Raw genomic sequence first — 25,740 nt, 5'->3', positions numbered from 1 at the left:
CCCCGTAAGCATTTGATTACTAAACCCCAAGTCTTTCTCCGTTTTCCCCCTTTTAAAGTCACTTAGTTCTGCTTTTAATAATTCATTATTCACGCAATGATAATTATAGTACATCATGTGTTCACTATATACTGAAACTAGTTATGGTCATTATCCAACGTTTAACGTACTCCCCCTGTTAGTTCAAATGTACTATATTTCTGTAAATTTCGCGTTAAATAACAAACACTGTTAATTTAATTGCTGCTGCTGTTCAATTATAATTCCGTTATTCCGACACCGTATTTATTTATGATTCCATTTCGAGAATTCCGAGTTAATTATTTGTAGTAAACTTGGAAACGTAGAGGACTCGAGGGAATAGAGATATTTCGATAGTAAGCAACAAAACTGGTGCCCATTTCTGTCATGGCAAGGGAATGGTGGTTAAAATACATTCATGTACGATCTAACCCAACCTCGGTTGTACTGATATATATATTATTTTATATCGATGACTTTCAGTTGTTGCATTTACCCCCTAATACAAGTTTGTAAAGATACTTTTTGGATACAATTATAATAGATATTTTGGAGAAAACTTCGTAACCACTACATATATAATATTCCAAATGAATGGAAACACTGAAGGCTGAATTTTAAAGATAGGTTATAAAATCATAGAAATATATAAACATAAATTTACTTCTCCCCCTCCCTCCCTCTTTTATTAATACATCACATTAATTACAATATTAAGAAATAAACAGTTATCTTGCTTTAAGCTAAGTAGCTTAAATATTACAACAGAAATATAATTAGAAATTGTACTTATATGAAAGAAGTGGTGACGCGTGTATTTTCGAGAAACGAGTTACAGTGAGTGTCCCTCTAGCGGCGAGCTCAGGAAGCTGCCGTGCTTTTTTACAGGTACTTTATAGGTTATAAATGGTCCCTATACTCCGTGTAAAAATTGTTAGTTACGCTTTATCCGAATTTTGTGCCACCACGACCCAATTAAAATAAATAATCGAAGACACGATTGTTTAAACGCAGCTTTCTTGTTTAATTAAGGCCAAACAGGAAGTCGTTGGATTAATTAATACCGCTGTTTCCTTTCTGAATACTATTTGGACTGTAATGAGTACATCAATGCGAATGGAGTAATTTGAACAATGATTATGGTTCTTCATGGTAAGTTCTAACTTAAAATTTGTCATAAGTAAAATTGTAATGATTATATATTTTAGATGTATAATTATCTATATTTCAGATGTATAATTTTTACTATTTGGTGTAAGTCAGTAATTGTGTTATGTATATTATATTATAATATACAATATGTGTATATTACCAGTTGTTAGAAGGAGATAATCTAATAAAAATATAAATATAATACAGAGGTTTGAAGTATAAAAGTTTTATTATAAAAAATATAAAAATTTATTTTTATTTATTTCTTATATTCATCTTTAAGTTGGAAAAATATTTTATGTTATTAGTGACAAAATTTAAATGTAATTCTAATAGATAATATAATAGATAATATACAGATTATATTCGAGCAATTTGAGAACACAATATTTCCAATTAGTGGTAAGTGTCTACTGTAATTTTAGGTACTTGGTATCGATTTTCGATATCGATATTGTTTGAAGTAATACCAAGCCAATATAAGTATTATATCGAAACAATGCTCAGTTGGTACTTCAGTAAGATAGAGATATTCCATTGATACCTAGGGAAATTAGCCTTTTGGTACTTTACAAAATTGAATCATAATCAAAAATGAGTTGCAAGCTAGAATTTTATGCTCTCTGCATAAAAATATTTTTTGTAACATGACTATTAAATAATAAATATTAAATAAGTTATATGTATATATATATTATACATTATAGAAATAAGAAATTACTATTAGCTCTAAAAGAAATAATTTTAAATGCATGAAGTTGCGAATTTTTTAATCCCTTTTATTTAACACTGTGTTTGAGAATGGAAATAAATGTGCTAATCTAAATTTTATTGCTTTTAGCTTATTGTTATTTTCATTTTTTTTTTTAAATATTGCTATTAAATACATATATATCAAATTTTGTTTCTTGATTTAAGTAATTAGTAATTATTGCAAGAAGTCGTTTAAAATTATAAACCTGAAAATTGTAAATGTAAATGTAAAATTTATAAGGTGAAGTTTAACTTAGTTTAACTTAGTCACGTTTACAATATTGCTGACAATTCTGCAATTTCAAGCAACTTGAAATGAATAGCACTTTTAAATTTCGCGCTTTCTGACTGCTCACTCATTGTGTCGTAATATTTGAATGCTTCTAAGAATTAACAAACGTTTTTTATAGATGAGTAACAAACAATAATGATGTTTACAATAATAATAAAAGATAACAAATAATTATTTTTATATAGCATAAAATAAGTATAAAATATGTCTTGGAAAAATTGCTTAATTTACAATTTTCAGGAAAATGTCAAATTAACATCTTATTAATACTTATTTTCCAACACTTTGTTGCATAACAAAATTTTATTTTTGCATTTGAAAAAACCAATTTCAATTTGACAGTTCAAGTACAAATAAATTTGATTAAATATACTTTTAAATCTACCTTCACCTAACTTGATTAAATCTATAGTATGATTTTTTCCAGAATAAAATATATTTAAATTCTCATTAATTACAATTTTAGAGCAATAAAATATACCATTAGAAGACAACATAATAAGTTTGTAATAAACAAAAAAAAAGAAATTTATAGAATTTTATTATCAAAATAAAAAAGCCAGAAAATCTACATAATTGTATCATAAGGATATATACCTTGCTTAACATATATTTAATTTTTTATTTAATCAAATCTTTATATTTTATATTTTACTTCTTATATTTTTCAATTTAATTGTATTGCAAAATTCAAATTAGATAAAATATAATTGAATAAAAGCTTAAAATATTGTTCTCTAATTTTAATTTTAATCTCATAGATGAAGTTACTACAAACTGAAGTTGAATAAAATATATAGTCATTCACAGAAGTTTCTGTACATTCTCCAAAAAGTTTCAATTTTTATTAAAATATAAAATATAAAATAAGAACAACTGTTTTATAAAAAGATATATTATTTTAAAGAAATATTTGTAATTATAAAAAGAAAGAAAAATGAATTATAAAACCAAAATCACACGTATATATTAATATTTTAACTTAACCTAAAAATTATTTTTGGTACAGAAATCTGTAAAAAATGCACGTGCCTGTGCACAAAATATTTTAACCTAACCTAAAATTCGTTCCTCAAGTTTCGGCTAAAAATCACATCTCACGATGTCACCGGTCAAACCAGAGAAGCTTCGGGCAGAAACAAGATTTCAATTTCAGATATACCATCGAGCGAGGCGTTCGCCTCTGAGATTCACTGTGTTCCCGTACATGCACGCGTAAAAATCGAAGATCTAATTGCCATCTTCCTTTTCCCTGTTTTTCATTCTTCCCGCCCGAACCTATACTCGAACGCTCTCACTGCGCGATCAATAAGAATTCCGCGCGGTTCGCTGGGGTTTATTGAAAATCGTGAAAGCGCAGCGCGAGATGCAAAAATCGTCGATAAGAAGCGCATAGAACGGAGATAGGCGAATCTTCCGCTCGGCGGAGCGTGAGCCGATAAAATGTATCGTTACTCTGCTCCGCGCGGGAATTCCTTTTCCTCGTTGTTGCGAGGCCTTTTGCTGCGTATCCTCGCATATTCTCGATGGTATAGCCCGTGGAATCGATACACCGCGGGCGTAAATAGAAGCGTCAAGTGGCGACATCTGTCGGCGTAACCGCAACTAGCACACGACTCACCGGCGCACTTTACCCTGTGCGCTGACTCAATTTTTCGATTCGATAAATCAATTACAGCACATCATTTACACACGAGCGCGAAAATTGTTTTGGAACTGAAAGTTTTGTCTTTTCTTGGAAGGAAGGAGATTATAAATGTCTGCGAATTTATCTATACAATAGCCCTCTTCTCTTGCTCGTTCTTTATCGCGGAAAATAAACTCGAATAACCGTTCGCGCATTATCGACGTCGCCGTGGTGGCGCCAGCGGAGTGCAAAGGTTTAAAGTCATTTGTGAACTGATATTCTGCTTGCAGTCTTTTATGAACTCCTTGCTTTATGATCTTTTTAATAGCCATTTGAAGAAGTGTTAGCTATTACTCTTGAATTGTAACATTGTACTAGGTGTATTGAGATATTGTACAATACGGTGTGTATCTATAGGATTGAATTCAGAGTTGAAGATGAAACTGAACTTTGTCACGAATGTAATATGCTTTTGTTGGAATTAAAACATGTTATTGGTATTAACACGTTGTATATTGGTTAGATTTTAGAGGTTATAGAAAATTAGTATTCGAAAGAAAATATTAAAAAATTTGTACATTTTTGTAAAATAATGTATAGTACATGTTTAAAGAAAATATACTGTACTTTTGCTAAATGCCAAAATTAATGCCAAATGGAAAGGAACCAATAATAATTACATCTATAAGTATTCACTGATCCTAGTTATAAACAGTCTAGTACCTTTTGTTCAATAAATATTATTCACAGTAGTTAAAAATTGAAACAGTAGCTTGTTAAGGAGATAAAAGATAATTTTAATGGTATGTATCAAGAATATAAAAGATAAATTTATTATCTCAAGTGTTTAATATATTAGTATATTTGATATATCTAACCTAACTTAACCTATACTGTAACTAACATGTCTACTGTATTTATCTAATATATATTATTAACTCTAATAACTAGAATAAATATGCCCTTCTCCCCAATATAATTGGCTTGATAATAATTACTGTATCATGAATAATTAATCTACAATTATTAAATATTATTAAACAAATATTTTGAAAGAAACAGTTTCACCAAAACTGACATCAGCGACCCTGAGCGAGGCTTGAAGGTCCAATATTCTTTAAAATGTTTCAAGTTACATGTTTCGATCCTCGAAGCCTGTAAACTTTGGCTTCTGGTAGATTTTCTCGGCCACACTGTATCGATTACACCGACTATACTCGACCTCGAGATATCCTCGCCAGTTCCTGCTTACGAGCTTCGGCTAGAGGAACAGAGCCACCTGCAATTTCCTGGTCAAAGCAGCGGAACTATATGTTTGCTCAGCGAGGAATTTTTATTTCAACCTTCTGTAACTGCATGCCAATTCGAATTCACACATCTGTATACTTAAAGGATACGTGCAATTCTCGTCTTTTAAGCGGAGAATTTGGAATGCGTTGAAAAATGAAGTACAGTTGATGGAATAGAAATAACGATGTACAGTAATGAGCAAAAGTTTTCAAGTCTAATTAGTAACATGCTTTTGTACGATACGAGAATATAGGTTTCTAACAATATATATGAAATTTTAGGTATAGACATTCGATAATTTTTGAGATATAAAATACTTATTATTATACAATTATCAAAGTAGTCTTGTTACAATTAAGCCATCACGTGAGTGATAAGATCAAGGTCCCGAGACTAATTAATTTTTGTTTGTTAAAATTTCGTTTCAATTTATAATTTCATTAATATCTTTATTACATAGTGATTAACAATAAGTTGGAGGTTATGAAATTAATTTCTGCTTGTAAAATTTTTTCCTAATTTTATATCTTTATTTCAGCATACGTGACGTTGCTATATGAAGAATAAAGAGAAACAAAATGTTTGAATAAAAGGAATTCAATCCCAGTAATTATCTTACATATCTTCAACTTATCTGCACAACATATGTGGAGGTATATAACTTGAATTCTTTATATCTTAAAAATTATTGACTGACTACACCTATCATTTTATATACTGGGTGTTCATAATAATTCTGCATAAAAAAGATAAATCGAAGAAAAGGAATATATTTTTTTTTAAATAATTTATTTTTAAGAAAATCGATTTTGAAAATGTAGTAAGTAGTCGTGAATTTAATTCTGTCAGTATAACAGCTTGCACGTTACAATGTTAACCATGTTTGTAAACATAGATACGAATAAAACAAAAATTCATTAAATCTTTATTAAGATCTCAACGCCCTGCCATTTTTAAATTCGATTTTCTCAGAAACGAAGATTTATTTTTAAAAATTTTATCCCACACATACAACGTGTTTTTTAACGTAGAATCAATCCTCACCTGATAATATTACAAAACACACTATATATAATCGAAAATCAACAATTAGACTAGTTCCCTTATTAACATAGTTCAATACTCTCTACATTACACGTTATCCATGTTCGTGAACATAAATGTGATCTCAAAGACACACGAATACCAGAATTTATCGAATCTTCACTCGAATCTCAAGAGTGCACGCCCTCACATTTTCAAAGTCAATTTTTTCAAAAACGAAGGCCTATTTCAAAAAATCTTATCCCATACTTACAACGTGTTTTTTAACGTAGAATCAAGTCCCATCCAACAATATCACGAAACACTCTACACATAACCAAAAATCAGCGTGCAAGACCACCAACTAGGCTAGTTATGTTTCCCGTGTTAACATGGTTCGGTGTCTGTTTCACATCATGCAAGGACGAAACCAGACCCAAGACACGAGGAGAAAACGTCAGAAATGACAAGCATGAAATTGCAACGCATCTCGTTTAACGATATTCATCCGCCAAGAGTTTGAAGCACTTAAGCAGATTAAACGGAACACGTTCGCGGTATGAATGGATTAAAACTTATTGTGAACTAAATACCATGGCAGTGGGTTCACTTTTTGCTCGTCACCGGATCTCGATTAACCTATTCGCTGCGGTAACAGTTTCTAGAGTGTAAGTCCCGGTCCACGGTGAAAGAACGAGTCTAGACGTTGGGTTGACCCTTTTGCTGAGAAGGGTGTATGTACACGCCCTCGAATAACAAGCGAAGTCGAAGAAGCGTCATGCGCTGAATTGCTGCTCAAGCGTTTGACTAGCCTGCTCAGTAGCTGTGGTATCATAATCTTATTGCCAGGATTAACACTGGAACTGCCAGTCAAAATGAACAGGTTCCTCGTATCTTACTCTTGCAATTAATTAAAGTTGCTTTTACATCAATTAACTGACATTTATCTACATACACGTATGATCAAGGTACTAAAAGCTAAAAGTCCATCATTACCAAGAAGGTATTTAGAAATAAATATTTACTGTCCTAAAATTCACCCAAGATTCGAATTTTGCGCCATTTGTGCGGTAAAGTGTTGCCAACGATGAAAAGCAGACAGCGTGACTGCTGACAGTTCAGGGTTAACACTAGCTTTACGGAGGCTATCTGTATACCTATTTCTAAGGACACCTGTCAAATTGACAGGTAAAGGAAACCATGTGCCTTTTTTTTTTCAACGATTAGTTTAATTTAAAAACAATTATATATTATATTAACAGTCTTAATATAAGTTAACTAAATCTGTTATCATCGTATAATTGGAGCAACCCTTCCGTCAAATTGACGGGTTTCGTAAATCTAGCGTTATTAACCCTTTGACTGCCACGCCGAGATCATATGTTTCACTCAGGACGCCACGGGGGTGTACCCTGATAGATGCAAGATGTGTTTGAATATTTTGTCGATCGACGTTCTAATAAAAATTTTGAATTGTTCAATGGGGCATTTTTTATTTCAAAGTATCTTCTAATTAGCGGTTATATTCGAAATGCACTAACTGTCAATTTTCATTCAATTTTTACAATTGCAGTTTTACGAGTAGTACAAGCGCTCCGGTCACCAATGACCACCGGTAGCGCCACAGGAGAAGCCGTGGCCGGTCACATATGACCAACATGGCAGTCAAAGTGTTAAAAATGGAGCGCTACGTGCAGTAACAACGCGTCTTCATTGTTGAGAAGCATCTTCAATTGTTAATTAAAAACCTGTGTTTTCTAGCAAAATTACTTCTTGCGTGAACTTTGGGGCACCCAATATTTATTTTTTAACACTTTATATTGGTAACAAAGAACTTCTGGAGTTATGGTTTGGTGAGATATGGGTACATCTTTGGACTTGAGTGCAGAGATGATTGATAGGAAGATGTATAATTGCAATATCTAAAATTTATTGGATAATAGACGACAATTTAAAGCTTTTAAATTTATTGCAGTGAATTATGTCTACTCTTATTTAGTTTGATTATACGACCTTGACTAGGAACCTTGATTAGGATTTGATTTTGTATATACCTAGAGAGTTGACTATACAAGTGTACAAGGTGTATAAGTGACCTTGATTTTATTTGTTAATTTACTGCATTGGATAATGTTCTAATTCCATTTAGATTGATTAGAACTCCGATTAGGGAGTCTCTCTTTCTAGGGAGTTTCTCTGATTGGTTACTTTATGTATACTTAAAAACATGGTTATTTATATAAATATAGTGGGCTGTATAAAATGTAGGAAGTGACCTTGAATTTTTTAAATTTTCTGGATTGATATGATCTGGATGATACTCTACTAATTAGGCTGATTAAATGACTTTGATTAAGGATTTTGTTTATTTTATTGAACATCTTGTATATATCCGAGGATGTGATTATACATCTTGTATAATACTTGTACAGGCTTTATACAAGAACTAGGCTCAGGATAATCACTATATACTTATTAACATACATTATAATTAGTTAAAGTTGAGGGATAGACATGATGTTGGCATTATAATTACGAGGGAATAAGAAGAGTGTAATTAGTCAAGGACATGATTCCAAATTCACATTTATATAATTAACGAGGAATAAGATGATTAAAACACTATAATTTTTCAACACCCTTACTGCAAGTCGATAATTATCTCAATAATAATAACCAGAATGGAAAATAATAACACTGTGAAATTAAGCTTCCTACTGAAAATATTCCATAAATTACCATGATAAATCCCGTGCTGGCTAATAACAAAATTAGATTGTTTGCCATCTAATCATCTTTGTTATCTTCGTCCTATATTTTCTCACATAACATAATATGATTAAGAAAAAAAAAAATGCATTCTGTCAATTCACCATGATTTAAGGAATATTTATCTTTTTATTACTCAAGTTACCACTAGAATCAATAAAAATAAAAATAAAAATAAAAATATAGATTATCATCTGGTCAATTTTATCTCCTTCCTACATTTTCTCCTATAATATAGTATAATTAAAAAACAATTGCATTTTATCAATCCACCATGAACTAAGGAATATTCATCTTTTTATAACCCAAGTTACTACCATAACCAATAAAATAAAAATAAAAATAAAAATAAAAATAAAAATATAGATTGCCATCTAGTTAGTTTTATTTCCCTCCTATATTTTCCCCCATAATATAGTATAATTAAAAAACCATTGTATTCTGTTGTATTCTGTCAATCCACCATGAACTAAGGAATATTATTATAACCCAAGTTACTTCTGTAACCGATAAAAATATAAATATAAATAAAAATAAGAATAGAAATAACAATAAAAATTAAAATATAGATTGCCATCTAGTTAGTTTTATTTGCCACCTATATTTTCTCCCACAATATAGTATAATTAAAAAACCATTGTATTCTGTTGCATTCTGTCAATCCACCATGAACTAAGGAATATTCATTTTTTTATAACCCAAGTTACCACCATAAACAATAAAAATAAAAATAAAAAATTTGTTCCAAAAATACTATTAACAAATTATCTACCAAAGCTCTGACTTATTAATACGCCATCCCTGAAGGAGGTCAGCGCACATCTCTGGCGTGCCAGTACGTTATCCTTTGCGAATAGGTGAAACCAGGGCTGACAAGCGCGATTACGTTGTCTAATTTTAGGTACACGCATAGAAGAACGAACAGTCGTCCAAACGGATTTCCCAGCTGCGCGAGACACACGATAATAGCACACGCATCTCGTGTTATTCCGGTACCGAAACTGTGTCGCGTCTCGAAGTCGCTGTGACTATCCAGTCACGAGTTCCGCCGTCCACGAGGGACGACGTTCAATGAATGCGAGGCTGCTTCATGCAGTATCTGTGACATGTATATACACCAGTCACAGAAAGTTAACGCGCGTTTGCACGTGTCTTGTGCGTTTCCCTGAAATGTACCGATTCCTTTATATCCGCGCTCTATAATTAGACAAAAGTGGGTGTAGATGATGAATAATGGATATTAAAAATAGTATATAAAATAAAATATAGATGGATAGATCCAACCAAGTGGTCGAGCAAAATAAAAGGATAGATGTAAGGATTAATTATTTAATATTATTATTAAATAATAAATATTAGTAAGAAATTAATTATTAGATAATTATTAATTATTAATATTAATAATTAATAGTAGTAAGAAGAAAATTCGAAAATTATACCCGTAGAATTAGAAAATAATTCAACCATATATCGATATCTACGATTAATGTTGTAGATATGAGCCGTGGTGGCGCTAGTGAGTTAAACGGGAAGCGCTTACTCGTGAAAGGGATAAATACGAATATTAAATAATAAACAAAAATATTAATATCTTTTCTTATTAAATATTAAATATTAAGTATTAATACAATATAAGAAAATGTATTTATTATATATTATATAGTAAATACATATCAAATTATTATTATTATTATTGTTATATAATTATTATATAATAAAAGTAACTCGGACGATTTACTCGCACAAAATGAATCATAATTACAATATAGAAATTCCAAATCATAATTTTATTCCCTTTCTCCATTTTGCAATACCTTCTTGAACAAAATTATCTTACCTATGTTGAATCATTAACATCAATCATATTGTCAAATATTGTTATGTAATATTAAGTCCCTCTAATCCATACATTCTATGAATGGGGTTGATAAACCGATATCGTCAGTCGGTTAAAAACCGGTCATCTAGTTATTTTTAATATCCACGTGTATCATCAGCAAATCATTTATACGGTAGTATCAGCAATGTTGTTAAATTTTTATTCGTGAAACGACTATAAATTATATATCCAAAGGCAATGACTACGATCGAAATAAATAGCTTTCTCTTTTTGCACGCTGAATTTAAGCCATAAGGGTTGCAGAAATGAATTATAAAATAGCGCAAATAATTTTTGTGCTTTCATCAGGAAAGCAAATTATAGTTGATCGATTTAAACGAGATACTTTATATGTGTTAGTTACATCGACGTGACGATAAACAGACATAATCCATAACTGATGTTCGCTTAAGTTTATTAAGTAAATAGATTTGTTATCTAATATACTAAATTATATAAATCGATGTAATAGATATAATATGCCCTTGTCTTTTACTAGATCAAAAGCAAATTCATTATGGTTTCCTTCCTGTATCATATTTTTATTGACTCTTCAATATTATGAATATTCGAGTCTACATTTATATGACATTTTTGTCTTTTAATTTTTGTCTTTAATAATGGCAACTTGCGTCTTCCATCTTCCATTTTACTTTTTTTTATTGAAATTTGCAACGCACGAGATTCTTTACTTTCGCCATTTTTATTGTAGATTATATGCGATATAGTATTTTAATGTTTTTCTTTTTTTAAAAGTTGATGATTAGTTAGTAATTCTTAGCATATTGTAAAAATCATGTTCAGACGAGTGACAACTTATTAACAGTCACTAAATGAAAGTTAATAAATTGAGACTAACAAAATTAGTAAGTAAAAATTAATAAATTAAGTCTAATGAAATTAGTAAATGGGAATTAACGATTAACGATAACTAAATTAATAAGCAGTAGTTACTAAGTTGACAGTAACTAAATTAATAACTAGAGTTACTAAGTCGACAATAACAAAATTAATAACTAGGAATTAATAGATTGACAGTGGCTAAATTAATAATTAGAGATTACTAAGCGGACAGTAACAAAATTAATAACTACGAATTAATAAATTGACAGTAACAAAATTAATAACTAGGAGTTACTAAGTCGACAGTAATAAAATTAATAAATTGGCAAAACGATTGAAACTTAATAAATTAACTCGAATTAAATCACTGAATAAAAATTAATAAATTAACGTTAATTCATTAACACTAACTAACCAAGAAACTAGGGAATAAATGGCGTTCAGATAAATGGCGCTGCCTCTCAGCACGCAATGGCCATAAGGTAAGGTTAGCCGCAACTTTTCGACGGCGACCCTCCAGGCCCAAATCATAAATCACCGCCACACCTATCTCTGGTCATTCTGGTAATAGCAGTATTCCCGCATCAGTAGTTTTTAACGTCATCTACCACTTCCAAAGACCTACCTAATAACCATCCTACTCTTATATACATATTCATTTTTAACCATAGACTAAATAGCGAAAGAACTACAAATTAATATCAAGAAACAAGATTCATGATATTAATACTAAAACTACCAAACCAATCAAAGTAACTAATCTCAAACTTTCTATTCTTGCAATTATAAAAAAAAGCAAAGAAAAAAAAGATAAACAAAAAAATACTAGATTTCTAGTAATAAACAATGATACCTTAAAACCGTTTCAATTTTTCTTATCTTCTATTACCACAAACATCTAATATAATCACTAGCTATGTTCGACAAACTCACAATCCATTATTCGAAAATACCTAGCATAGTTCTATAATGACGAAAAAATATATTCCATTTATCCCATATAGTACACCCTAGAATTAACAGTCGTGTTAGACGAGAAATAAAAAGAGAAATAAATTATTCAAAAATAGTATAAAATTAGGCGCACAGAGGAAATTGATCAGGGAAGAAGAAATTCAAGAGTGAAACAGGTTAGAAGGGTGGTGCAATCGTTTCGAAAAACCGTGTCATCGCTGCCGGTATGAGAGTGCTGCTCTCGAATTGGAAACTTGCGAAACGCGAGCTGGCCAGAAGCGCAGAGAAATTGGTAAGCGTGGCCCACCTCCGGAACTGACCTCCCTTACGCTCGCTGCGCCAGCGTCGTGGTGGGGGTAAAACCGATGGAACAGGTTTTGCGCTACTCCCCAGCCAATGAACCTCGTTCACTCATGCGCCATGCCCGATCGCGTGGGCCAACGTTTTTTGCGAAATTCTGCATTCGATTACGGAAACCATTTACATGTCTTCGATGTTGAAAATTCGAATTATTGTCCAGACAGAATCGTTTGTTTTTCTACTACGTATTCGATTGAATTCATATGTGATTATTCTTTTTCGCTCTTACTTCGAAGTGTAGCACGAAAAGAGAGTACGGGCGAATTTTAAGGCTGGAGGCTCCGAGAGTTTTATCTGATGGCGAGGTCTGAAAGTAACTGCTGAAAGTGGTGCGAGATTCTCTCACATGGAGACGTGCCTTTAGAAGCGTGGAGGCAGAGTGTCTGGCTCGAGGGCTTGAGACTGTCGCGTGAAGATGCATGGTCATCTATGGTTTTAGGTGGACGTGACTGTGTGTCTTTCGTAAGTACAGCGGTGCCCGTTTAATTGTCGCACGTTGTACACGCTTAATTGTCACGGATTTATTCGTTATTTATTATCACCAACTCATGGATCTGGAAAAAAAGGCGAACAATTTTCGTGACGTTTACGTGACCGGATAATATGTCCGACCGTGCGATAGATAAACGGGCACTGCCGTAATCGGTTGGAAATATAGGGAAAAAGGGAATTTATTTGTCCACGGGTATTATTGGAAGAATGACTTAATAGCTGAAAGTCTACCGTCGTCGAGTGGTATCAAATCCTTTAATCTCGAGAGTAAGGTTAGGTTATGTCTACCATTACTGGGCAGGATAATTTTCTTTAAACGTTTAAACAGAGATTAAATTAATAAGATGATCGTAATATCTAAATATTCGAACCCTAAAAGATATCAGATGAGAATAGTTAATTCCCTAGATTCCCTAGGAACATTAATATCCAATATCCTAAACCAAGCACGAGATCTAAAAATTGTCACAGACTGCTTAGAAAAAACAGGAGTCTAGTAACTTTCCTATTTTTCTTAATTACGTGATTTTGAATAAAATTTTATAAAAACGTGTTACAAAGATGAATAATAGTGAAATAAAAATACCAGGAAAAATTCAATTCTCTCGTAGTTTAGTGAAACGAATCGCAATTAAATCGCGAGTTTCCGTTCTAGTTATAATGTGTTAGATGGGGCAGGGAGGGAGGGGGCAAGATAGAGCCGCAGAAAGGTGCTTCAGCGAGGCTGGCCGCGAGCAACGAGGCGAGCTTTTCCAGCTTGCTCTTCACTGGTAAGAACCATGCATCGCGAGCGGTCGTCGAGGAAAATAGGCTTTTCTCTCGACGGATGTTCCAGCCATCCAAGCGGATCCACATATTGTCCGCGCGTTAAGGCGACTGGGTTTATCACGCGAAGACTGGATAAAGCCTTATTTTTCAGAATATATCTCGGTGAAATTTTTCCTGATATTTATGACACAGTAGATATGCTCGATAGTGTTTACACCGCAAAATAATTAATTAATATTTCCGTTTGCATATATACACATATTATATACTGTTTTATTATATATATTATAACTAAATTGACATATAATTAATTAATGTTTTCATGTAAATTATTACAGATGTATTATATATATATAGGGCGTCTGTGCAAAAATAAACTATCTTTTATTTTACCATCTTCGCGTGCTGTAACTGGAATGTCTGACCGTTATTTATAGCTATTGCCTTCTTTTATGTTTAGAGTGTTCTTGCGCTAAAGTATACTTTGGAAACTGTACTATATACGATAGTGTATTATATGATATTTTGACGATAATTAATTCGCGATTTATTTATTGAAATATTCTTCCACCAAAAAGAAGAAAGAAATTAATGCAAAACTGATAAAGATTTTATGGTGTAATATAATTGTATAATAGTTGTACATGATTAATAAGAATTGCATAAGAAAAAATATGTTTGAGAGTCTATTATATAATACACAGATGGTATAGTAATTGCATAAAAATTATTTATAATAATTCTATGTGAATATTGTAAATAATTTGATGATTTATGAAAACAAAACAAAAAAATGGTACTTTAAATAAACGAGTTTAATTAATCCAAAAATATTTGTAAAATCTAATGGTCATACACAAAATTCATTAAGCTCTGTTTTTCACATGCAGTATCACTGAATTAATTAAAATAGGAAATCGGAAATTAAAATAGGAAATTCTATATTTATAAACGTAATGATTATTCCAGAATATTAGAGTATTATATATTATATAATACTTATACTAATACTAATATACTATAATGCTAATACACTAATACTAATATAGTATTTATATATAGTAAATGATATACTATTATTATTATTTATTTAGTTATTTATTATTACTACACTATTACTGTAATAAATTATTTATTACCACTATATTGCTATAGCATAATAATAATAATAATATACCATATTAATTTATATATTAATAAATAATTTAAATATATTTATATTAATTTATTATATATCATAATTATATACTAATATTTATATATTACAATTATTGTAATAAATAATATTACTATAATATTATTGTAACAATAATTACAGTATACCGTTATTACTGTTAAAATTCTGAAAAGATTTCGAAACAAAAGTCTTTTAGAATTCTCAATTTAACATTTTATTACATGAACAAATTGATAAAAGCGTTAGAACAAAATATCGTTTCGTAATTGATCGAAGCCTGTAGGAAGGCATGCAATAAAAGACAATGGCCGGTCGAATAACAATCTCGATCAATCGAGCATACAAATGGCGCGTAAATCATATTCTGCGATACCCCCTTGACAATTTCCATAAAATCGCTATGAACATAGCTGCCATGATATACATTCACAAAACGCTCTATTCTCGTTATTCCGTTGATATTATAGCAGGTTTTTAATTAAAATGTAAATTAGTCGTAAAATGATAATAAATAGCGGCATAATGCCACGAAGGAACTAATTTCAGCCCATAAAGGATTAATTACGAAATTACGTTGTCCAAAAGTAATTTCGAGTTTATCTATACCCAAACGGCTCTGCGATACGATCGTTGCCTCAAAAGGCACTCTTTAAAAATAAAAATTCGTTCAGATGTGTGTCAGTGTCCACCAGCTACCTAATAGTGACTCATAGATTTATTTAAATAAACCTGACACGTCCGTTTATTTTTATTTATCATATTGGTGTTGAATTCGAATTTTCTTCGTGAAGGAATAAAAGGAGGATGTTAAAAAAGGGCCATTTTTGAAATTGTCTGAAAAATTTCATCGGGATTTTTAAGAAACGATGGGAAAGCGGTAAAAAATGAGTCGAAATATGTAAAAATGAAACTAATCAAATATAAGGTAGTAATGGTAGTACAACAGAGGAGGAGGTGATTCTACGCGAAAAAACGAATCGAAAATAAAGAATAAAATTTTTTCGTTTGAAGCTTCGTTGTCGAGAAAATCGACTTTGAATATTTACTGGTGGTCCATCCGCCTTAACCTAACCTAACTTAAGTACACGCGCGCTCAGAGAATATTCAAAGTCGATTTTCTCGACAACGAAGCTTCGAGCGAAAAAATTTTATTCTTTATTTTCGATTCGTTTTTTCACGTAGAATCACCTCCTCCTCGGTTGTACTACCATTGCTGGGACACCCTATAACGAACCCCAATTCTCAATTCGAATAAAAGTATATAAATGGTGGCCCAAAATTCATGCAAGATTTGAATTTTCTCCATTTCCGCGGTAAAGTGTTGCCAACGAAAAAAAAGACAGCATGACAGCTGACAGCTCAAGGTTGCTAAAAATGTAGCACTGCATGAAAGAAAGACGGGTCTTCGTTGTTAAGCAATATTTACAATCTTTAATTAAAAACCTGTATTTTCTATGAAAATTACTTCTTGCGTGAATTCTGGAACATCCTGTGCATTCAAATACACACGAAATTGCTTCTAATCTTATATTCAGGTTCTAAAACTGCAACCATAACTGCACAAAAATGGAAAAAACAAAATGTTTCATTGGCGACAAAACGTGCCACGAATCGTGAAATGAATTTTAAAGCAATTAATTAACGCAAGATACAGGGCGGGTAGGCTCATAACGAGCATGCAATAAATGTTGACACGAAAAGCAGATGAGTCACTGGAGGACCGTGGAGGGACCCAGAATCGAGCACACTTTAGACCACTAAACCAGCTTCTCTCGGCCTCTCTCCATTTTCCCCTCTCGCTCTCTCGTTCTCTCCTTGTCGCTCTCTCGAGCGACAACCAGGTGAGGCAACTAAGAACGAAAGGAATTCCTGGCCGTGCGACCTTGGTAGGTCGTTCGTATCCGAGTCGTTTACCTGGACCGATTTGCAAACGTTTCAGGAGGCAGACTCGATGCTTCAGCGATGGCGAACACGCTCCAATCGCTTGAACGAAGCGTATCGAAGCGCGGAGAGGAAAATACGCTGTAGGAAAGCAGGTTACTATGAAAGAAATAGACGATTTCGATACAGCAGAAAATCGAAACCGTTGAATGGATAGAGAGCTAATGGATACAGCAGTGTTGCACAATGACTTAGATGAAAGGATGACTTGATCTTTCTCAGCTTGTGAGCAGATATTTAATTTTGTGAGAGGTGTAAAGAATTATAGAATTGAAAGACGATGGAGAAACTGTCAGAAGCTACCTGAGAGTGATTTAATTCTGTGGAGGAGTTCAAGAATGATAGATGTGAAAAGTTGGAGGAATTATTTGGCCAACCGATTAAGAATTATTTAATTTTATAGGAGATGAAAATAATGGTAGACGTGAGGATCAGTGAGGAAGAATTAGGAAATGCCAAAGAGTTATTTAATTTTGGGGAAGAGCTAATGAATGGAAGGTCTTAATGGTGCAATTATTATGAACTGTCATTATTATGAGAATTACTTAATTTTGCAGAGATCTTGTGGAGGGACTATTGTGGACTATCTATGAATTACTTAATTTTGTGGATGATCCAAAGGATAGAAAAGTTGAGGACTATTAAGAATTGTCAAAGAATGATTTAATTTTATTGAAGATATAAAGGACGGTAGAGTTGAAGATTATTAAGTATTGCTAAAGAATGATTGAATTTTGTGGAAGATCCAAAGAATGTTGGGATCGAGGACTATTAAGAACTGCCAAAGGGTGATTTAATTTTGTGGAGGCTCTGAAGAATGGTAGAACTAAGAACTAATGTAGGAACTATTCAGAACTGCTTAAGAAGTTGCTTAATTCAATGGAAGATCTAAAGAATGGTAAACTTGAGGACTAGTGGAGGAATTATTAAGAATGACCTAAGCATTATTTAATCTTGTGGAAAATCTAAAGAATGATGAACCTAAAGACTAGAGAGAAATAGCTTTAAAATTACTTAATTCTATGAAAAATCAAGACAATGCTAAATTTATAAAATAGTGAAAGAACTAATAAAGTTTGTTTAAGAATGATCTAATTTTGGTGAAAATTTAAGCTATGATAGATCAAAGAACTAGAAAGAGAACTATTAGAAACTGCTTAGGAATTTAATATCTAATTCCATGGAAGACCTAAGAAGTTTATGTAACAGATATTGCATAACAATAACCAGAAAGCATCTTGATTTGCTCATGAAAACAATGGGAAGGAGATGAACGAAATGCAGAGTGCAACACAGAAGCATTTCAGCATCTCTTTTAATAAAGACACTTCTTTGCAATATCTCATAAACCAATCATTTTTAACATCCTGTCTCACAGAGTGATGAGATGATTTGTTTCATAAAAAAAAAAGAGTACATGAAGTTTCTTCTTACTTTAAAAACATTGTATAACTATGCAATGCATGTTACACTTGTGAGAAGATGTAATCCTAGAAAGATAATTCTCTTTGAATTATTCAGCTTATTGCTTTAACACTTGTTTCTAATTGTAATTAGAGAATGAGCGTTAAGCTCTTCTTGGATGTCAATATGATGATACTTGGAGTTTGTAGATTTTGTACTTGATATGCCAATTCAAAGAGACCTAACATACAGAATAATTGCTCTTTGACTAAGCGTCAAAATGTTCTATTTACTCTTCTTTTCTGATTCCCTGACAATTTCAGACACCTCTTATCTTCTCAACGAGACTCCTGTTACGTACCTACTAATTAGCTGCTACTCAACAAATTTAACATGCTAATCACTGCATCGAATGGATAAACTCTATTTAATCTTCTTATATGAGTACTTAATATAACTTTTACTTTGCACTTTCTAGAGTAAGAGGAATGCTTCTCTAGTTATGAGTAGTAGATGAGATTTACCAATAACATGAAATTATCTTTAGATTTGACTATTTGTTAATAGAATTATTGACATATTGACTTTTTGAAAACTTTTGGTTCAGAACATATCTTCAACTCTTTGTGTTAAAGGTGACTATAGTGAGTGCTAACTTTATGTTAAATGTTCCTTATTATAAAAATAATTTCCCTCTCTCTATTAATCTATTTTATTATTAATATTCAAAATTAGATTCTACAATTAATCAATAACCTTATAGCTTGAATGTCAAATTTTAGAATATAAACTGAAAAGATAAATAAAATATTGTGAAAATTTTGCAGTTTGAAAAAACTATGTATGAAACATATTGGATTCTGAACAAAGAAGAAAATATTTGGGCGAATTTAAATTTGAACTTGGATGAGAGAAATAAATCCAATATTTATTTATACTGAAATTTCTGTCCATGGAAGAAGAAACACATATTGCATTCGAGAAAGTAAATACAAAATGTTCATTAAATTTTTTTATTCTGGGTAACTGGTTCTTGTAACCTGATATTGCATTTTACTAAACAATTTTTTCATTATCTGGAAATTATAATTTTCTTTTCAAAGTTTTTTAAATAAGTTTAATTATTTAATTTTATATAAGTGCTAATGAGAGAAAAGTTCGATAATTTTTGGCGTAATGAACATTTTATTTTTGTTCACGTTTTGCAACGATGAATAATTTTCTAGTAATATTAATAATACAAAAGGTAGAGAGCGAAACCAAAGAAAATTAAATCGATAGCCAAAGCTCATTTAAAGGAGATTTATAGTAGAGCATAATAAAATCATTTAATTTAGGGATTAAAATATATAAATCCCTGCTAGAAATCCTTGAACTTAATACACCAAATTTTCAAATCTTTAAAATTAAAAAAAAAAAGAAAAGAAATATATATAAGTATATTTAGATATTATTATATATTAAAGTATTATTACAAATAAAATAAAATGATAAAATATCGAATTATAGTTAGTTATACGAAATATTAATAAATAAATTTCTCTTATTTATTTTAAACAATATATTCACATTTTAAAAAATCAACATGAGATAAGATAATAAATAATAACATTCTCAAGATATTAGCTCAAAAAATATATATTCAGATATTATAAATTCAAGTATTATTAGAAATAAAATAAAATAATAAAATATGAAATTATAGTGATATATACGAAATATTAGTAAATAAATTTCTTTTGTTTATTTAGAAACCCAAGATGAATTAATATAATAAATAATAAAGCTTACAAAATATTATCTTACAATATACAATAATAAATAAATGAAGCAATTAAAAATGAAGTAGTAAAAATTAATTAAACAAATTAAAAATAAAATAACTTCTCAAAAAAACTTGATAATTTCATATGCAAAAGCTTTTATTCCATAAAATTATAAATTGTTACCATAGAATTTTAATAACCTCACAACTGTATAAATATATAGAATAATAAATAAATATCCTGCTTCCTAGGTTATGTTTCCCCTAAAACATTAATTCAATTTAATCACACCGGTATCGAGGAATATTCGAAATTAAAAACCAAAAATTGTCATTTACGACGAAAGATGATATAACCGGAAATTTCTCCGTGTAATAAACGCTGATACAGCAGGTGCAGAATTTCCGATCGACTGATTCAATTAAAATGCTTATTTGTGCTGAAATGTTCCACTGTGGTTAAAACGCACTGAATTTCAACATTTTCAGTTCGAATTTTCCGAACGCATAGCTACGCTCGATTTAATCACTTACAGATATTGATCATATTAAATTAAAATGCGATCTAGCGGAGTAAATGCGAAGTAATTTGTAGAGAGTGCTGGTTGTCGCATTTCATATAACCTTATTACTAACGGTAGACATATTTGATATAAAATACGTGTATTATTTTTTGCAATACTATATATAAGAATTTACGTATGAACTTTAATTTATTACCTACATGAATTTCGAGTTCTGAAAAATAAATAAATTTCTGAAAAAATTGCATTTCATGCATACTATATATGAGTTACACGCGTGTGTGTGTGTGTGTATCCTTATTTTTCTCAAAAATTTAATTTCTGATGAAGACAATTATATTTCCATTTTTAACTTATTTTTGGATGAAGAACCATTTTCTACTTGCACAATAAATCCTACATTTTAGTTATAGTTAAAAACACACGTATACAGTTTGGATTCTGAAAATCGGTTTTCTCGAAAACTGAGCTTCCGATAATAAAATGGTGCTCTATAGTTTTCACTTATTTTTGCACAAAGAATCACCCTGTGTCCCCTCATACTGCACTTTCGGCGGCACCCTATATATAAACGCGGCGTAAATATAGGCGGGAGAAAACGATCCAGGAAAGAAAACTGCCCGTATCAGAGAACCCCCTTTGAGCTTGATGAACAATTATCAAAAATGATCTGGAGCGTGTTAATGTATTGGCAACATGTAAACGACCGGTTACGCAAAATCCAATAGCATGCTACTTGAATTCATGTCGATGGAATTAGCTTACCGGCATTCGTCTACCGTCTTTGAGGGTAAGCACACGCAACATGCTTCCTCCAACTATTTCGATCGATAAGCCGCACTCGGGTGAAAATCTTGTGGAAAGTTCGAGACGTGTTTCCGCCTGAAATCGTTCGCTCGATCCCTCGGCTGTCTGTGGCGCTCGGAACGGATAGTAAACGAATTTCTATCCGATGCACAAAACGCTCTTTACGCGGTCGCGAGGATAAATTATGGTACTTTTAGAGTCCTTTTTATCGTCATTTTATATTTAGGTTTCTTCTTAGCATTTTTAATTTAGGTTGTTCTTTTACTTCCCTTGTTCTAGATTTTAGTCTAGATTTTATTGGGATAACGTATTAGGTTGTTGGTAAGGTCTTAGGTGAACCTGTATGCGAGTGTACGTAGATTAATTCTGAAGATGGAATCATATTCGTCGCGTTTAGTGAGGTTATAAATAAAATAACTAGTTAGTTGTAAAAATATGTAATTGCTGGTTAGTTGTAAAATTTAGTTATAAAGGGAATGAGGAAGAAGATTCAGGATTGTACCAGTAAAATTGAAGTATAATTCGACGATATATACGATGTTTACGGCGTATCTATTGTAGATACTGGCCGCAGTGGCGCTAGAGTGCCTAGCGGTCTTAAGGTCGCCTAGTAACAAATGATGGATCGATTTTCTTCATACAAAATTGAAACTTATTGTGAACGAAATAGACATATAGAGTGTAATTACATGTAGATTTACAATATTTTCATAATTGTTCTTTTCATTAATATAATATGTTATATTCGAATACTTTTGTAATCTGTCGATGATGCATATATATAATAAATGTACTATAAATGGTGTATATATCGTTGAATCATGTCCTTTTTAATTCTTCACGAAATTCTATTATCGGAAAAAGATTTTAATCAATAAAAATTAATAACAAAATAATTGACAAATGAAACTAGGTAAAAAAAAGTTACTAGAAAAATGTCAACGAATAAAGATTAACAACGAAATTATTAACGAGTGAAAAAATGTATAATAAAAATTATTAATCAGTGAAAATTAATAAATAAAAAGAAACTTGTTGAAATTTATAGATATTAATTATTATATAGAATTTTATATAAAAATTTATTTAATAAACCAAGATCAACATTTAACTGACAAAAACATCTGAATAAAAAGTAATCAACAGAGTTAATGAATTATTAAATATTACAGCGAAAAAGGAAGTTCTTCACATATCTTTTCCTTCAAAGGAAACAGCCCTTTCCAATCAACCTAATACCTTCAATTATAAATATTGGACCACTTTCAAAAGAATTCGCGTGGGATCGAACGACGTTGCTTTTTAATCTAATCAACGGTCTCACGGTTAATTACAGGATTCAACTGAAAGCAGGGAATTAACATTCCGAGAGTTTGCATTAGCTGGAAGGCTTATTCTCCATCGAGTGCCGAGTACACAGTCAACGGAATTGAATTCCCGCCTTTGCGCAAAGTCGAGAGCTTATTTCCGATACGTCTTAGGTCCATTTATAAGGAAAGCCGGGTTCAGAGCGCTAGGACTCGAGAATTCGGGGAGTGGAGGGAAGATGGCGGAAAAAGGAGGGAATTCTATTGCCACGGAAGAGTATCGTAAAATATTTCTGGATGCTGGCAAAGCGAAAGTTCTAGAAATAAACGCGGCTACGTGTACAACTCGAAATAAAATGGCAAAGGACACCTTAAAGTGGAGATGAGAATAAACTATAAATTCGATGACAATTTTAGCATTATTTTAATTCTACAAAAAATTCGTAATTCTTTTTTACATCGTTTTTCTATAAAATAATAAAATTTTTGGAATTACAGTACATATATTTCATATACATGTACATTAATTCATTATTTTTAAATTTAATTAAAAAATTAATTTCTATAAAATATTATATTATAATGCAATTAAAACGTAAGGAATAAGTACCATAAAGGAATTATTAAAATATCACAAAACAACAAAATTACGTTTAACATTTTGTAGCCTCGAATTTTTCTACTTTTCTGAAACCAAAAATTTCTAACCTCCTGTTATTAATAAAAGAATATCGAGGATAAATTTTTTTCTAAAATAACACTCATCACAATAGAAACACCTGAAGAGAATTTAAAACTTCCAATTTTATATCATTCTCTTGCATCATCCTGCTATCTCGCAACCTAACCTAACTGTACGCCAACGACACTAGCGATCAAATCGGTTACCAATACACTTTGATAATACTTAAACAATTCGATACCAAAGTGCTCGTTGAGAAATATTAAAAGCTATCGGCATTTCATAATACTTGATATCAATTTTCAATACCAACACTTCTTAAAGTTAAACCAATACGAGTACCATGGAAATCATTATCAGTTTGTTACTTATAAAAGATATCAATATTCGTTCGATACTTATTTGATAATGTTAATCGCTTGATATCGAACGTAAGAACGTGTCAGTTGCTAACGATTCGTATTATCGTTTGACGTGCTCTTATGATAAAAGAATAGGGAAAGATACAATCGGTAAGGAGGTTAGTCGCCGCCTACCGGTGGCATACCGAACGAATTTTATAAATGGGAGCATCGACAGGAAGGATCTATTGTCAAATGAGAAAGGACTTGCTCTAAGCATAGCGTCATTAATCGTGAATTCAATAAAGATTCTTCTTACGATAATCTGTATATATGTATATCTATATATCTATTGTTCAACGCATGAAGTGTAATTTTCTTTTAATAGGATATCAATATATTAATGAAATATTAAAAAAATACCTATAATTTTGAAGATTGTTGTTTTTGGAAATTATTAAATGAATATCGATACATGTATGAACTATTAAATGGGTATCGTTTATGTTCAGTACAATTGGATAGGGTATTATAAGATGCGGGTTAGAATCGATAGTATTGATCCGATATTATTTCGATTGTCAGCGGTAACCAACCAGTGCCTGTGAAGACAAAGCAGTGGTTGTCAAACTGCGGCTCTCTGAACTTCAATAATATAAAAATATACTTATATTAGCAATATAAAGATATACCATTTGTAGTAACTGCTTAATTTATTCTAATATATTAAATACTTTCCAGTAAATTTAATTGAAAATAAATAATTAAAGTTATAAAATTAAAAAAAAGAACAGAAATAAGAAAACAAAAGAAACTATTTTTGTATAGTAATTATGTTATTATGTTATTTACTTAACAATAAACATTTGTAATTAATTAAAAACTGCTATTTTTATATTACTAACTTTACCATATAAACGATAATAAATCAAGAATACTAATTGGCCAAATTAAATAATCTAATATATTGAATAATTATTTCTCAAAATATTGTTTAATTTTTTATATACAATTAATCCGAATCATACTGATTTATCCTTCATTTTTATTAATGCATTTTCCTCATAAGTGATGCAACAGTAAATGGCGATTATCATCCTTCAAGTGACTACTAATGGCACATCAACCCTAATTATATCTTTGCAGAAAATAATACGACGTTAGTGGTTACGAATGATTTAGTAGACATTTTGATACTCCTTAATTTTGTACCAATTAAAATATTAAAGAAATGTCGATTCAATTAACCATTCAGTCATTTCAATAGCCACTTTAATTTTAACTGCTCTTATCTCCTCCTATACCGATGGAAATGTCTTAATTTCACCACCATCTATATCAACGCGTTATTATTAGTGGTTGCGAACTACATAGTGAGTGCCTCGCGAGGGATACTGCCTCGTCGCACTAACGTCCATTGGAAACCAACGCGTGGGCTTAAGCCGTGCCATTATAGTGTCCATGCTCAAGAAATTGATTACAGATATAGTACCATTTAAACGTACCCATACATTTGTTTATTTACAACACGATGCAATTTAATTACAGAATTACAGATAAAAATGCTTG

At 31.2% G+C, this 25,740-nt stretch overlaps 1 protein-coding gene across 10 annotated transcripts in view; it reads right to left on the bottom strand.

Moving 5' to 3' along the window:
• The window catches only part of LOC108549506 (arf-GAP with SH3 domain, ANK repeat and PH domain-containing protein 1), a 67,056-nt gene that overhangs the window by 23,848 nt on the left and 17,468 nt on the right, over positions 1-25,740 (bottom strand). For 5 of the 10 annotated variants that reach the window (XM_017902915.1, XM_017902940.1, XM_017902932.1 and 2 more), the window contains exon 2: positions 21,800-21,852. The exons of 3 other annotated variants lie outside the window; for them this stretch is intronic. In XM_017902915.1, the coding sequence (XP_017758404.1) occupies positions 21,800-21,852 (53 nt within the window). Of the gene's footprint in view, positions 1-21,799; positions 22,208-23,080; positions 23,122-25,740 lie in introns of those variants that run through there. 2 more of the 10 variants (XM_017902956.1, XM_017902964.1) reach the window with 2 other exon arrangements.

The sequence above is a fragment of the Eufriesea mexicana genome, unplaced genomic scaffold, assembly GCF_001483705.2.
Source record: "Eufriesea mexicana isolate 0111107269 unplaced genomic scaffold, ASM148370v2 scaffold474474812, whole genome shotgun sequence".
Taxonomy (NCBI): domain Eukaryota; kingdom Metazoa; phylum Arthropoda; class Insecta; order Hymenoptera; family Apidae; genus Eufriesea; species Eufriesea mexicana.
This window is presented reverse-complemented; position numbering and strand designations above follow the sequence as displayed.